The sequence below is a fragment of the Notothenia rossii genome (genome assembly GCF_949606895.1).
Source record: "Notothenia rossii genome assembly, chromosome: 5".
NCBI lineage: Eukaryota > Metazoa > Chordata > Actinopteri > Perciformes > Nototheniidae > Notothenia > Notothenia rossii.
In genome coordinates, this window is record NC_136903.1 from 19,103,070 (window position 1) to 19,117,666 (window position 14,597).

Sequence of the window (14,597 nt, forward strand, 5' to 3'; positions counted from 1 at the left end):
GACCAGATTCAGAGAATCCTTAAATCCCTCATTTTAACCTCTAAATACTTTTGCGCTCTCCGTAAAATTAAAGGATCAAGTTGAAAGTGAGAGAAAATAAAATAACAGGTTTTTTAACTGTGTGTATATTTTTTGTGTGTGTGTATTTTATCTGCACTGTATTGTTCACAAGTAATTTATGTATTATATGTGAGAGATGTTGTGATGTATACGTGCTTGTGTCTTATGTTCTACCTACATATATTGTGGTCAAGAGTTTGTATCTGTATTCTTGTTAGGAAATGTGGTCAAGCGTGGATTAATTAGCAGTAATGTAATTCACACTGTCACCTCTCATTACTTTCACAGTGCAGGATCCCCCCCACACACTTTGAATCCCTCTTGCCCTCTTTCCCCTTTATTTCCCCACTTTTATGCCTTTTATTCCATCGTCATTTCTACACACTTCCTGCACACATCAAAAATCCCAAGCCTGCTCCGTGTTGTGACTGCTTCTTAATTTCTCCTCTTCTTGGTTTTCGTTAACAGTGTTACTCTCTCTCTCTCACACTCCCACATCACCTTTCATCACATCAGCGTTCCTGTCTTTCAGCACATAAGGCATTATTGTACATTTCCCACGGTGGACATTCTCAATGCTCTTGATGTGCCCTGTCACACCAGCAAGGGAAATTTCCTTTAATGTTATTTGAATCACCTCAATCAGTGGATTCCCTTGTAAAGCCACTTAAGATCTACTTTGGCCAATTGCACACTGTCCTTACAATGCTTACACACAAGAAAAATGAGTGCCCTAGAGTCCAGTAAGAAAAAAATACATCTTACAGTATTGGCTGTTGTGCACCAACAGATTATATAACCGTGCTTTGCTGGAATGCAAACTGCTCCAAAATAGTTTGGGGGGGTTTGCAATTCTCTCACAACACATGCATAGAAGGTACAAATAGAGAGCCACACTTAAACAGGATTCTGGTAGAATAATAAGAAAGGCACATTTGAAATAAATATTACATCAGGAACAACACCAATTACTGAAAAAAATTAAATGTCAGCCTTTCAACAAAATGTACACTTAACAGTAGTCTGTGTCATACAGCTAACTCCTTATCGCAGACAAAGTTGACCTCTTGTAATTGTTTTCATTTATTCAGAAAGAGATGAAAGACACCCTCAAAAAGAGATTCCATTGAGTAACAGAAGCTATCTGAAGTTAGCTGGCGGTTAGCAAACAGGCTAGCTGGTGTGCTAATGCGGCTGGCCAGCACCAGCCATTTTCTGGCTAGCTGGCAAGTTCTCTATTATTTTGCTTGCTACAACACCTTGCCATCTTTCCCCACAACTTATCAGCTTCCAGCACCACCTTTTCCAAGAGGACACACAAATAAATTATTTTTTATAACTGTCAGTTGTGACCCGCTATAAGCTAAAGCCCTTCAGCTTTTGGCTCTTACACTTTTACAGCCCCAGTGTTTCTCCCGCTCTTCCTCTGTATCATTCTCACTATTTCTAGCACACACTTACTCATCCTATACACATCATCTGATAGAGCATCTGCGAGTGTGTGGGTGAGAAAAGGAGAGAGCGAGAGGGTGAAAGGCATGTCAAGGTTGAGTGAGGGCAATCTGTTTCTATTAGCTGTTATTCATCAGAGTAAAATGACTGGCTCATAACGAATGCATAATACATGTATAATGTGATATTACATAATTAATTCATATATCAAGTGCAGAAAACAAATGGTGAGCAGAGAGTGAGATACCTGTTTGCTTTTTGATATAAAAAAGACTAAATATGAATGCTTTTTCGTGGACCTTGGCTACATCTCTGCCTGTTCTCTGGTCTGATCCAATCTAAATCCAAATGATGCATAGTATTCAAGGGAGCAGTAATGGGCCAATGTGAAAAGCTCCTGTCAGTTACAAGGACATAAGTAGAGTGAGAGTGATACAGGGAGTAAAATCTCCCTTCGTGATTCTTGTCTTTTAATATTGCATAATGAGACATGGAGAGGATCCCCTTCTACCAGCCTCATACATTATTTCACCCTTATTAGGACTTTAGTTTGAGAACAGTATGGGGCCAGCGATAGCCGTCAGAAGAAACAGGGATAAATGAATTGATGAGAACTAGATATCTAGAGGAATGCACAAATTAGGAGTGACATATTGTGCACCTCCTTTTCAATGTCCCATTGGATTTTAGAACAAAGCGAAGTCATTCGATTGAGTGGTGCATTCAAAAGACAAACAATAGCGTTCAAAATGCTCCACTATAGGCTGATCGATGGTCTGCCAAACATCACTCACTGCTCTTTTTTGGCGCAGTGTTACTGTGTGCGTTTGTCCTTTCCGATGGCTGAGGTAGACTGGGGACATGTACGTGAGAGACACTGTAAAGGCAAGTCCTACAATAAGTCATGATTGATTTTGTCCCCTGCCAGTTGGAGGAAGAGACACACACATTGCCCACGGGGCCTACTGAGACAGATTGTGGACCAAGAATGCCATTGTTACTGAAAAGCACATTTTCTCTGACATGGCAGCGCTATTTCTCCTCCTTTCTCACAATGACAAATACTCTTAGCCTGATAGATGGTATTGTTTCCAATTACACATCTCTCTTTCTCTTTGGTACTCCTTACCCCATAACAAACACACACAACCCTAATACAGTAAGCTACAGAGTGTTAACAATCCACAAATCCCCCATAATATTTATCAAAGTCAGAAGAAAGAACATTAAGCTGGACAGAACCCGATACACCCGAATTCGAACAGAGACGGTTTTGATGAGTTTTATTTAGTTTATTTCGAGATTGAATGGAGTGTGTTTTACTAAGATCAGTAAGGTAAAATGACTGTTCCTGACAATGGAGTCTGAGGATCCTTTATACATTATTAAATCCCTGCTGATATAATTGATTAAATATCACTTCAAAACATGTCATAGCAAATCAGTGTGTGTTGTTGTCTGCTGTTCAGAGCTGAAACCAATAATTACTTGAAACTGAATAGTAATTTGTCCTGTGAATGAATGACAATTGTAACCTTTTCCAATTAATACAAAACTCAGATGATCTTATGTCAGTTAGCCCCACTGTTATATTATATTGAAGATCTCACTAAATAAGAGGCAGGAAAATCTTATTGAAAGTGAGAATCCTGAGAGAATAGCACAAGAATGAAACTTATCATCACATAAACACAGAGAGAAATAAGCAATACAACTGTAAGATATTCATTTCCCAAGTATTCGGGCTAGTTAGAACAAACGTGTTTTTGGGCCGATGAGATTGTCACCATGCAGGACACTTGCTGAGTTTTCTCATCTACCAGTCAGCTCCTGTTGATTACAGCTGGCTTCCGGGAAGAGGAGAATTAATCAATGCTGCCATATCGCTATGCAGATCATCTGATAGGGCGCAGGAACACACTCAGTGACACACAATTTATACTGAAAACAGACAGAAATTCCATCTATTACATGTATATGCCTCTCTGGAAAGTTGCATTGCATAACCTTTACAAAGTTGCCTTCTGATGCCATTTGGTGTGCTGTGCTATATTAGGAAAGAGCAATGTTTGACGGAGAAAGTCCCACAGGGATATTGTTGATTGAGTCAAATAAACTGATTTGTATTTAACTAAAACATTTGAAAGTACTAAACCATGTGAGGTTATTATCTCAAACGCAAGGCTGGGCTACTGTCAATACAGGGAGCTGCATCACTTCCCCAACGACCACCCCTTGGAGGTCCAGAGCTGTTTAGAAGTGTTGTAGTGCTTCTGATTGTTTGACTGACACTAATTACTGGCTTATGAAACTGCTCTATGCCGCCATTTTGAGCTGGCCTTGACAGTGAATAGAGAAAAGCATAACGGGCAAAATGTCAGTGTGCAGTGACTGATAACAGAGATGATCCACAACAACAACAACAACCCTGTCCACTACAGATTAGGTTATATAATATTAATTTGCAAACATGTTTTAGTAGAAACCAAGCAATCATTACGTTTCTTGATGGACAAATGCTGTAGAGAGGTGGTTGGGAGGATGATTGGCAAACAACGCGTAGGACATTGACACATGTAACTGGTCCCATAGCACCAAAAGAGAAATCTGTAAAACATCGGCCGATTTCAGCAGCAATGAAACAACGGAGCATTTAGTTTGTCATCACATTCCTCTGTTTCAGTCCATCACTGCAGCATAAGTGCAAAACATCCACAATCCTAGTAATATCTCACAGAATGTATTAATATGTGCTGCTCTCACATTTGTGTACCAACAGTTTTTTACTTTCAGAAGCATTCAATAATATTTTCCAGGGAACAAGAGCTACTAGCCTATGTTATGGTAGCCTACAAGCTTCCCAACTTATTCATCCACAGCTATCACACAAGAGAAATACCAAACAAGGTACGAAAAAAGCTTTATCTAAACACATCCGAGTTGTATGTGTATCTGCAAACTACTTAAAGAGCCTGTGACACGAGTTTCCCCCATCATCCAAGCCCATCAATTTGAGTAAATATTGTCCCCTTGAAAACCGTTACTGAACTGATTTTGGATATTTGTACTTTGATAACCATTAATCTGCCCTTCAATGTTGACCATATTCTGGATCCTCTCTGGGATTCTTCAAGTCCCGCCAAATTATGTGTGACGTTATTGCGGGCATCTGCATGTAAACGCACGATGGCGCACACAGCAGCAAGCTCACACAGCGATGACTGTTTAATTTTGAATGTGTCTGAGACCTCATATGAGGCTGAAGGATCGGTTTATGTTGTATCTGTTAGAAGTTTAGGAATTAGGTGCGTCAATATGGGCGATCATACGGTCATGTAGCCAGTGGTGGACTGGGACTAAAAATCAGCCCGGGACTCTCGACCGGCCCACTTCGGTACCGCTAGTAAATTGTCAACGGGGGGAGTGGGGGATGTGCTAGTGACTTATCCGACCGGCCCACTTCGGTACCGGCCCATCGGGATTCGTCCCGATGGCCAGTCCGCCACTGCACCCAGCCCAGCCCACGTAAACTGTCAACGGGGGGAGCCTCGCTGCGGGGAAACGGTGGACCAAGTGTCCCGATCGGAGTGGAAATAATAATAATAATAATAATAATAATAATAATAATCCGTGCATTTTATCCATTAATTTCCCCAACATTGTGGTAAAAAAACCACACGTTTAATCCATGTTGGTGTACTACAACTACAAAAAGCATCGGTTTGTTTTCTCATCAGGAAATGCAGACCGGCTCAAACAAACGATTTGTAAATCATCATCCTCACGATCATTTAATGTATCATATGTTCGCCGAATTGACATGAAAGCACTAATAAATGTAGTTTCATCCACTTGAGTTTACAACTACAAAAATAATCGATTTTTTTTTATATCACATCCTACGGGAGGAAATTCAGCAGCTCTCACTACCGATTTTTAATCCTAATTTAATTTAATCATCATCTTCACCACGATCATTTATGTTTATGTTCGCCGAATTGACATGAAAGCACTGACAAATATGAATATACTCTAGTCAACTTCATTAAAACGTTATTAACGTGCCTAAACTCAGTAATTCACCATTTCTACGCATGACAACACACTTTCTCCGTGTTTGGCTCTCTCGCCGCACAGTGAAGCGTTCCCGCATTGACGTCACTTCCGGCTTCCCCCAAAACTTCAAAATGAGTCGAAGGAATTTCCCTGCGATGTTCGAAATTATTGATATTTATCGGAACGGTATTGCATCTTCTTTTTTAAACTGACGGTTTGAAATGACTAGTAGCCCAATATTTCATTGCACAACAGTTGTTGGGATGCTGTCACATGCTCGGATGAATGAACGACCAATACTCTTTCATGAGTGGGGTCAAAAATGACCCCAATTAGAATCAATGTGTTTTTGCAATGAATTTAAAAAATGTCTTTAATTTTGGTTAAAGGTGATTATATTTATTATATTTGGGTCAACAAAAGACTGATTTTACATTTAACATGCTTATTTATAACTTTTTATTAAAAACAATCACAAGAAATAACATCAAAAATCTTCAAAAATGATTGTTAGTATGTCCATCTGTCTGGAGGACAAAAAAGAGAATGAACATACATAAGACCAGAACACTGTCCACTCACATGTGCCCACACAAACGTCTTTTCTCTATTCACTGTGTGCAGTTGTCACAAACTATTTGCTTTTGGCTGTGACCATTGCACACTGGGGTACTGCATTTCCAACAGCAATTGGTGGCTAGTGTAATGTTAGCTAGCTTAGTAAGCAAGTGTAATGTTTGCTAGCTTAGTAAGCTAGCTAACAGAGTACTAACATTACTACTAACATTATTTTGTAGTTAGCTAACTAGTGTCTACTTTGTTGACCAACATGATACTCTATCACAGAAAAGCCATGGAGTTGATAAATGAAGATAATACTTACATGTATGCTGCTGTGTCAAACTGACCTCCTGGTGGTGAGACTGCAGGCATCAGATGTGTAAGTGGGACAGAAAATGTATCCTGACAGTCACAGTTGGTAAGAATCAAAGGTTCCCAAAGCAAACTCTTGAGATTCTGTAGGAAATGCTTGGGGTCATTTTTGACCCCGCTTATGAAAAACTGGGGTAGTGACACAAAAACTGCAATTTCTTAAAATGTATAAAAACATTTTTAAAAAATCAAATTTGCCTCAAGTCACAAACAGGTTTTATGAGGAATACCTGGAATATGGAAGTGTACAAACTTTTAATTTCAGAGATTTTGAAGAATAACAACCCTCGGGGTAATTTTTTACCCCACTTATGCATCTAAGGGTTAAATACACAATATAATAATTTCACATTTACGCATGCAGCTCTCTCACATATAACAGTTTTGTTATAGCACTCTATAATTTACTCTACTTTAAAGTTTCCTTACGCTATACATGTAAGAGCCCATGATAAAAACATTGTGCTAAGTAATTCAACTGGAAAACTGCCTGTAAGACTACACCCAGGTACAAGAAAACCACTGCCCCTCGGTGCAACCTCCCTGCAAGACTTAAGTCAGGTGAAAGAAACACAGTCTCCCACACCGAATTTCAAAGTTTCGAAAGTTTTAATTTTCAAAACGACAAAAACACAATATTTTAAACACTCGCCAAAATAAAACTCAGCCTACATGAGTTGACATTGAAAATGTATCCAAACTACTTACTGTAAATAAAGTCCAGCAGCAATGAAGACAGGGAGCATACAGTTTGTCGGCTCCAGATGCGCGGCAGATGAGTTTCCAAGTCTATGGTTTCCCCCAGAGATAACCGGGTCGCAACTGCTCCGATGTCAAAAGTTCCACGTGGTTGCTCCAAACATTTAGGCCTAATTACAAACCGCCACATGATGTGCTTTTCCAAACCCACAAGTTGTAGTGCGTTGTGTAGCCGTCCAACAGCGAGTCTGCATCGGCCATTCGGCCCTGACTCAACCACCTGACCAACCTGACCGTGTGCAACGCTGTTTGTGTTTGTCTCGAAGCACATTGGGAGTACTGCGCAAAATAAGATCGACATGTATTATCCTCATACAAATGTTAACAGCTTCAACATAACTAGCTTTTGTAAATTAACAGGGACTCTTGCAAAAACCAAGCAAGTCATAAACATCAGATTTAAAAAAAACTAAAAGAGGTTTACATTTTTTTTATTATAATAAATATTTATAATTTGTTGCCCAAGAGATGCATTTTCCAACCCATTGATTGTATGACAGTCCTGTTTCTGCTTGAGAGAGGTGAGTTGGTCCCAAAGCGTGCTGCTCCACCTGAAGGAAGGGAGCTTCGTTTAGCGGTGTGTCACTCTTCACATACATGTGAAATGCATGATTATACACACATTATTAGGGATAATATTAAGCCATGGAGATTAGAAAAACACAAAATGATTGCATATAATGTCGCGGTGGAGACCACACACCAAACCAGCCATAGTTCATTGGTGTGGTTAGGTTTTCGGAACAATAGTGAAGAAACACACTCCTCAATGTCAGTTTCGGTGATTTATTGACAAGGATGACGACACCCTAAAACAGAATAATGCAGCAAGATAAGCTGACAAAGTATTACATCCATGCAATTCAATCAACACAAATATATACCACGAAACAGAGTATAGTAGTATAATAGTATAATATATATATAGTATAATATATGGTATAATATAATAGTGGAAACAGTCTTACATGAATGAGTGGACGAACGTCTCAACTCGAGGCGGAGTGCATGAACAATGTTTGAACTAAAATGGCCGCTCGGCACTTCCGGGTCAGAGCACGGCATAACCAGGCAGCGACAGCAGTGACACTGCCCTCTAGTGGCCGGCGATAAACTCTTCATCCCCCCCAGACCGGAAAGCTATGGGCCGGAATAGGTTAACGGTCTACATCCCGTATCCAGCTGCCAGACTCGGGCTCGTAACGTGCAGGCGGCCTCCTCAAGCGGCCCGGCCGAGTCGGCTGGGGCAGCGTCGGCGGCGACTGCGGCACCGGGAGCGGTGCACCCAGGAAGGCACCCGTAGGAACAGCGAGGTCAGAGGACGCCCCATCAGCAGGCGTCGGTGGGGAAGCGCCAATAGCCGAGTCGCGGGGCCCGACAGCCGGCCGCTGAGCAATCCCCTGGGGCGTCGCCCAGCCCGGGTGGATAGGTGGGGGCTGATGACCCAGGGCAGCGGGCGGCGGCGACGGCGCAGCCGACTGCTCGCGGGCGCAGGGTGTGGCCGGCGTGTAGGCACGGAGGAACCGCCGGTTGCGCAGTGTCAGACGTCCCGAACCGTCAACCCTGACCCGATACTGGTCATGGCCCGGCGACTCCACCACAATCCCCGACCTGTCCCATTTGTGGGGGCTCGGGCCTTGCTGGTTCTGGAGGAATACCCTTTCGCCGAGTGCCAATGGGCGGAGCGGTCTCGAGTGAGCCCCCAGAGACTCGGTGGTACGGGACATACGGGTCCGAAGGGCGTCCTCCTTCGCCGCCCATGCCTCGCGCCATAGCAGGCGGATATGCGGGTTCGAGAACTTCTCGAGGCGGTTCACGAAGGAGAGCGAGCCACGAAGTGGGCGGCCGAAGATGATCTGTGCTGGCGAGAGGTCGCAGTCGGGGTCAGGCGTGTTACGCAACTGCAGCATAGCGCGCAGGAAGCGGTCCTGATCAAGGCTGCCCGACGGACCGGTGTTGGACATCAAAAGGCGCTTAGCAGTCTTAACCGCAACCTCCGCCCTCCCATTCGACTGCGGAAAGCTAACGGAAGACACACGGTGTTCGACGTGCCATAAGCGGAGGAAGTCCTCGGTGTGGCTCGCCTTGAATTCCGGACCACCGTCGCTCGAGAGCTCCTCCGGTACGCCGAAGGTGGCGAAGAACGACCGGAGGTGTTGGACCAGGCCAGCTGAGCCCGCCAGGGCAGTACCCGCCGTAGAGCTCAGGACCTCTACCCAGCCCGAGAGCCGATCCCCGACAACTAGGTAGTGACGGCCCCCATAGTCGAAGAAGTCAGCAAACACCGCCTCGAATGGCGTGGACGGGGGTGGGGACGGCCGGGGGGGTGTAGCCGCCTGTGACGGAGCATTGCGGTTGCAGTCTGCACACCCGTCCCTGGTGGCCTGAATGTCCCCGGACATCCCGGGCCAGTAAACTATGGCTCGGGCATGCTGCCCCATAGCTGAGGTCCCCTGGTGAGCGGCATGGAGATGCCGAAGGACCCTCCCACGGAGGGATGGGGGAACCACGACGCGGTCCCGATAGAGCAGGACGCCGTCCTGGGCGTAGACGGACTCACAGACCGATGACAGACTCGCCAGGGCAGGGTCGTTAACGTCAATCCCACCCTCTTGCTCGATGAGTTGGAGGAGGTGGCCGAGGCATCCATCAGCCGCTGTTTCCCGTGCGAGGAGGGGCCAAGAGACGGCTCCGAGCTCCCGTGCGTCGTCGCGGATGGAGGCCATGAGTGCTGACTCCATGGCGTCAGGCCCGCTCGGCAGCCCCAATGAGAGGCCGTTCGCTGAACCCGAGGGGGAAGGATGCCTCGACGTGGCATCAGCGGCATAGTTGCTCTTGCCAGGCAGATGCACAATGTCGAAGCGCCATGGGAGGGTGCGCTGCTTCAGTCTAAACAGACGCGAGTTTGTGATCTCATCCAGCGTACGGTCGCCAAAGATTTTCACCAACGGCTTATGGTCGGTGACCACGACGAGGTTGTCGGACCCCTGCGTGAAGTACCGCGTCTGTTCCAGGCCCCATGCCACAGCTAGGGCCTCTCCCTCGACGGCTGCATAGCGCTGCTCCGCAGGGGACAGGAAACGCGAGCCCGCGAGGGTGACCCTCCACCCTCCTGGACAGCAGTCCGGTATGCCCGAGGCACAGTGACAATGTTGCTGGAGCAGGAAGTAGCCAATGCCACGCATGGACCAGTCAGGGCGGAGGCAGGTACGCTTCTGCATGTCGTAGATCTCCACGCCCTCGCGGATGGCCTCCATTATGGCTTGCTTGGACGTCTGGAAGGCCTCCTCCAGAACGGGGGACCATAGGAACGCACAGCGTGGGCTGAGGAACGGCTTAAATGGAGCCATTGTGTCACGCAACTGGGCGTAGTTAGCCACCTGGTTGACAAGGCCGAACCAACTCCTGATGTCCGTCGTGGAGCCTGGGGTGGGGAAGTCCCGGATGGCGTCCAAGTATTTTGGGAGCGGTTCGATGGTAGATTCCGACACCCTGAAGCCAGCGAAGTCGACGCACCTCTCCGCGAACTGAAGCTTGTCCGGATTCAGCACGATCCCCGATCGGCCGACACGCGTCAGGAAGTCGATGGTCCTCCACCAGTGTTGCTCCAGGTCGGTGTCATAGTGGATGGTGTCATCCACACAACGTTCCTTGCGTTCATAGTCCGAGAGGACGGCGTCAAACCGACGGTTGTAGCCATCCCCTGACGACAGGAAACCCTGTGGTGCCCTGGTGTAGCGCCAACGGCCGAAGGGCGTGATGAAGGTAGTGAGGTGGCGATCCGACTCACGCAGGGGAACACTGTGGTAGCCGTTCCAGGCGTCCGTGACGGTCTTCCAGGTGCCCTTCGGGACGCGGCGTGCGAGGTGGAACGGGGACTCAGTGGCGAAGGTCTCACGTTGGCAGAACTTGTTGAGGGGGGAGAGGTCCACGGTCCTGCGGGGGGAACCGTCGTGCTTCCGAGTGACTACCATACGATGGCACCACGTCACCGGCTCGCCGTACGGCACGCGTTCAATGACCCCAAGGGCTTCGTCCCGCAGGAGGTCATCGTGAACCCTCCGCTGCCAGTGTAGAGGCACCGTAGCCGCGGTGTGGCATGCCTTAGGCGTAGCTGCGGGGTCCACGTGCATCTCGATAGGCGGCCCCTCCATGCATGGTAGTGCCCGATGGGGGCAAGTATTGAATGTCGACGAGGCATATCTCCCGAGTAGCCAACCTTTCATCCGGTTATTGTTCTCTGGCGTACAAGGGAACGGCAGTGCTGCGGGGCGCGCCGGGGGGACCGTGCGCTGAGGACATGAGCATTGGGCGTCCCCGGGGTCACTTGGCCCCACGCAGCCGCCGTTGGTTGACCTCGTCGCATTGATGGACAGGGGCTGGACTGGCGTGTCAGCCGTGTCAGGGCTACGCCTGTCCTTGGGCCCCCTTGCAACGTCGTCCGACGGGAAGTTACTGGGCAAGAGGCCGAGGTTGAGCAACGACTCGTAGGAGAGGTACATGGCCCGGACTGAGCTGCTCACATATACCATGGAACGGCAGGATGTAGTACGGCCCCCGCTGCAGGTCGTCGAGAGCCTAGCGAAGAACGCTCCCTCGATGGCTATAGGGGAGCGGTTGGCGGCCAACAGGCTGAGGCTGACGGGTCGCAGGTCGTCCCGCGCGAAACCGCAGGCCAGGAACTCCTCCAGAGACCAAAGGTCCGACTGCGCGCCAGTGTCTGCGACGGCGGATATTCGAGCTCCGTCGGCCGAGCCCCGGTTGCTGGTGCCATCCCTCGGCCCGACTGGCATGTCCATCGAGATGGTGATTAACGCCCGGGGGTGGTCTCTCAGCCTGGCTCGCCTCCATTCGCCCTTGGAGAAGATGTGGTGCTCGAGTATGATAGGTGAAGGCCTGTCGACACAGCCGTGCGACGTAGGGGCGCGGCGTCGGCGAAGGCTCCCGCGACGTCGGCCAGGGCGGGCTCCAGCTTGCACCGACGAGACCTGGGATACCAGCTCCGACCCCATGGCGGCCTGTTGACTGTCGGATGACGGCTGTTGACGCCTCTGTTGTCGGCGGGCCCTGTAGCAGCCGATGCACACCTGGTGAGGCTTAGGGTTCCACCCGCGAGGCCCCTCCGTGAAGACGTTAAAGACGTTCTTACATTCCGGACACGAGGCACGTTTAGCCCCGTCCGCGGGGCTCGGGGCGGGGCTCGCCTGTGGAGTCGTCTTCAAGCGCCGGAATGACGACATGGCTGATAGGGAGGACGACGGGAGAGCGTTACGGGCCATCTCTTTGTTCTCGACGAGTGCAATCACGTCATTAACTGGCTTGACCAGGACGTCAGTTGTCCCTAGCGTCTCGCGGCGTATGTCCGAGTCATAGATGCCATTGAGCAGCACATCGCGGATAATGTGGTCGGTATAGTCCACGTCCTTACCACACTCGCATACCGCATTATATGCGCATGTCTCTGCTTTACCCCGCACTCTGGCAGCGAATGCGCGGAATGTCTCGTCGCGTTCCTGGCGTAACTGAAGTAGTTCGGTGCGCAGGACGCATGTAGCAACTGGGATGACAGCTAGGGAACGCATGACGGTGATCAGGTCTGGCAAGGGTCCGGAAACGGCGTCGGGGACGGCTTTCAACAGGCTGTCTCCAAGTACAGGCCCAGCGCACTGAAACAGCTGGAAGGGGGCCTGTGCGTCCCCTATGCCTGAGCCGGCGCGGAATACATTCCAACGGCGGATGAACACGTTCCATTCCTCTATTGACACGCCCACATCAACTTTGGGCCGATCGAGTCTCGGGCCGTGAGGGGCTGGGGCCTGGGCTGGCGCGGCCATGACAGGCGCTGCGTGCTGGTGGCTACATCCATGAATCGTCAATATAGCAATGACGAGTGCTTCAGACAAGTCATCGGATTTGAACTCGCAGCCGGGGACAGGGCATCCAACAACGACCATGGTGTCGTCATGAAGAAACACACTCCTCAATGTCAGTTTCGGTGATTTATTGACAAGGATGACGACACCCTAAAACAGAATAATGCAGCAAGATAAGCTGACAAAGTATTACATCCATGCAATTCAATCAACACAAATATATACCACGAAACAGAGTATAGTAGTATAATAGTATAATATATATATAGTATAATATATGGTATAATATAATAGTGGAAACAGTCTTACATGAATGAGTGGACGAACGTCTCAACTCGAGGCGGAGTGCATGAACAATGTTTGAACTAAAATGGCCGCTCGGCACTTCCGGGTCAGAGCACGGCATAACCAGGCAGCGACAGCAGTGACACTGCCCTCTAGTGGCCGGCGATAAACTCTTCAAATAGCAATTTATTTAAGGGGAAGCTAGGGTTTGTTTAAATGAAAATGCTTGTATGTTGATGTAAAGTGAGTATAACGTTAAAGGTCCCATATCATGCTTTTCCGGTTATTACCCCTGTGTGTTATGAAGGTTTTTATGCATGTAAACGGTCTGCAGATTCACAAACCCTCAAAGTACACCGCGAGTAAAACTCTAACACAGAAAATACCTGTCTATGCTGCCCCAGAACGCCTCGTTGGAGATTTCTTTTTTTCTTCCTGGGTATGGTGACGTGCCCATACCCAAATGGACCCATTGGTCCAAATGGACCAGTCCGTGGAGACCCTCACACACACACACACACTCTCTCAGTGGCGAAAATGCTGCAGCCCCCTCAGCACCCACCCCCCCCCCAAAAAATTTCAATAACTAAGGTCAATGAATACAAAAATTATTGGGTTCTTTTTGGCATCACAGAATACAATATATATGCACTATATAAGATTCTGTTGAGAGAATGACTCACAACATTCATAGAAGTTTAGTGGGTCTCTTTAGTAAAATGATTTAAAGTCATGCTGGGATTATCAATATGATCAAGTTTTATCATTTCACAGTATTAAGTTGGATTAATAGCGTTGCAGCGCTTCACTGTGATCTGAAATATGTTTTTTTCTTAATGGCTTTCATTGGTCACTCCACATAAAGTGTATTATTTATCAGAGTATATGCTTACACAAGGACCTCTGCTTCTACAAACCACCATATCCATTATTCTGCCACTTTTTCTCTAAACCTAAGCTAAATATGGAATATCATTTTTCTTGTTGAAGAAATGTCACGGGAGCATGCCTTTCCCATTCTCTGCCAATCCTAGCTTAATTAGGGTTCTGTAATTACTGGGACTGTAATTTCTGGGTTGAGGAGATGGAATGTGTAGTGAGGGTTGCAGAGGAAATCCTCTGAGTTTTCATGCTAAGCAATGCAAGATACTTTCTCCCTGATGCAATCAGGTAGAAAGG

At 47.5% G+C, this 14,597-nt stretch overlaps 1 protein-coding gene across 1 annotated transcript; it reads right to left on the reverse strand.

The window, feature by feature from the left end:
- Positions 1-544: 544 nt before the first annotated feature.
- Positions 545-13,461, reverse strand: LOC307038759 (uncharacterized protein; the record flags this gene model as incomplete). Its single annotated transcript, XM_079680438.1, has 3 exons — positions 13,443-13,461; positions 10,979-13,283; positions 545-651 (listed from the first exon to the last, which is right to left on the reverse strand). Exons 2-3 carry the CDS (start codon positions 13,212-13,214, stop codon positions 545-547), a joined length of 2,343 nt encoding a protein of 780 aa, XP_079536564.1. The 5' UTR covers positions 13,215-13,283; positions 13,443-13,461.
- Positions 13,462-14,597: the final 1,136 nt, after the last annotated feature.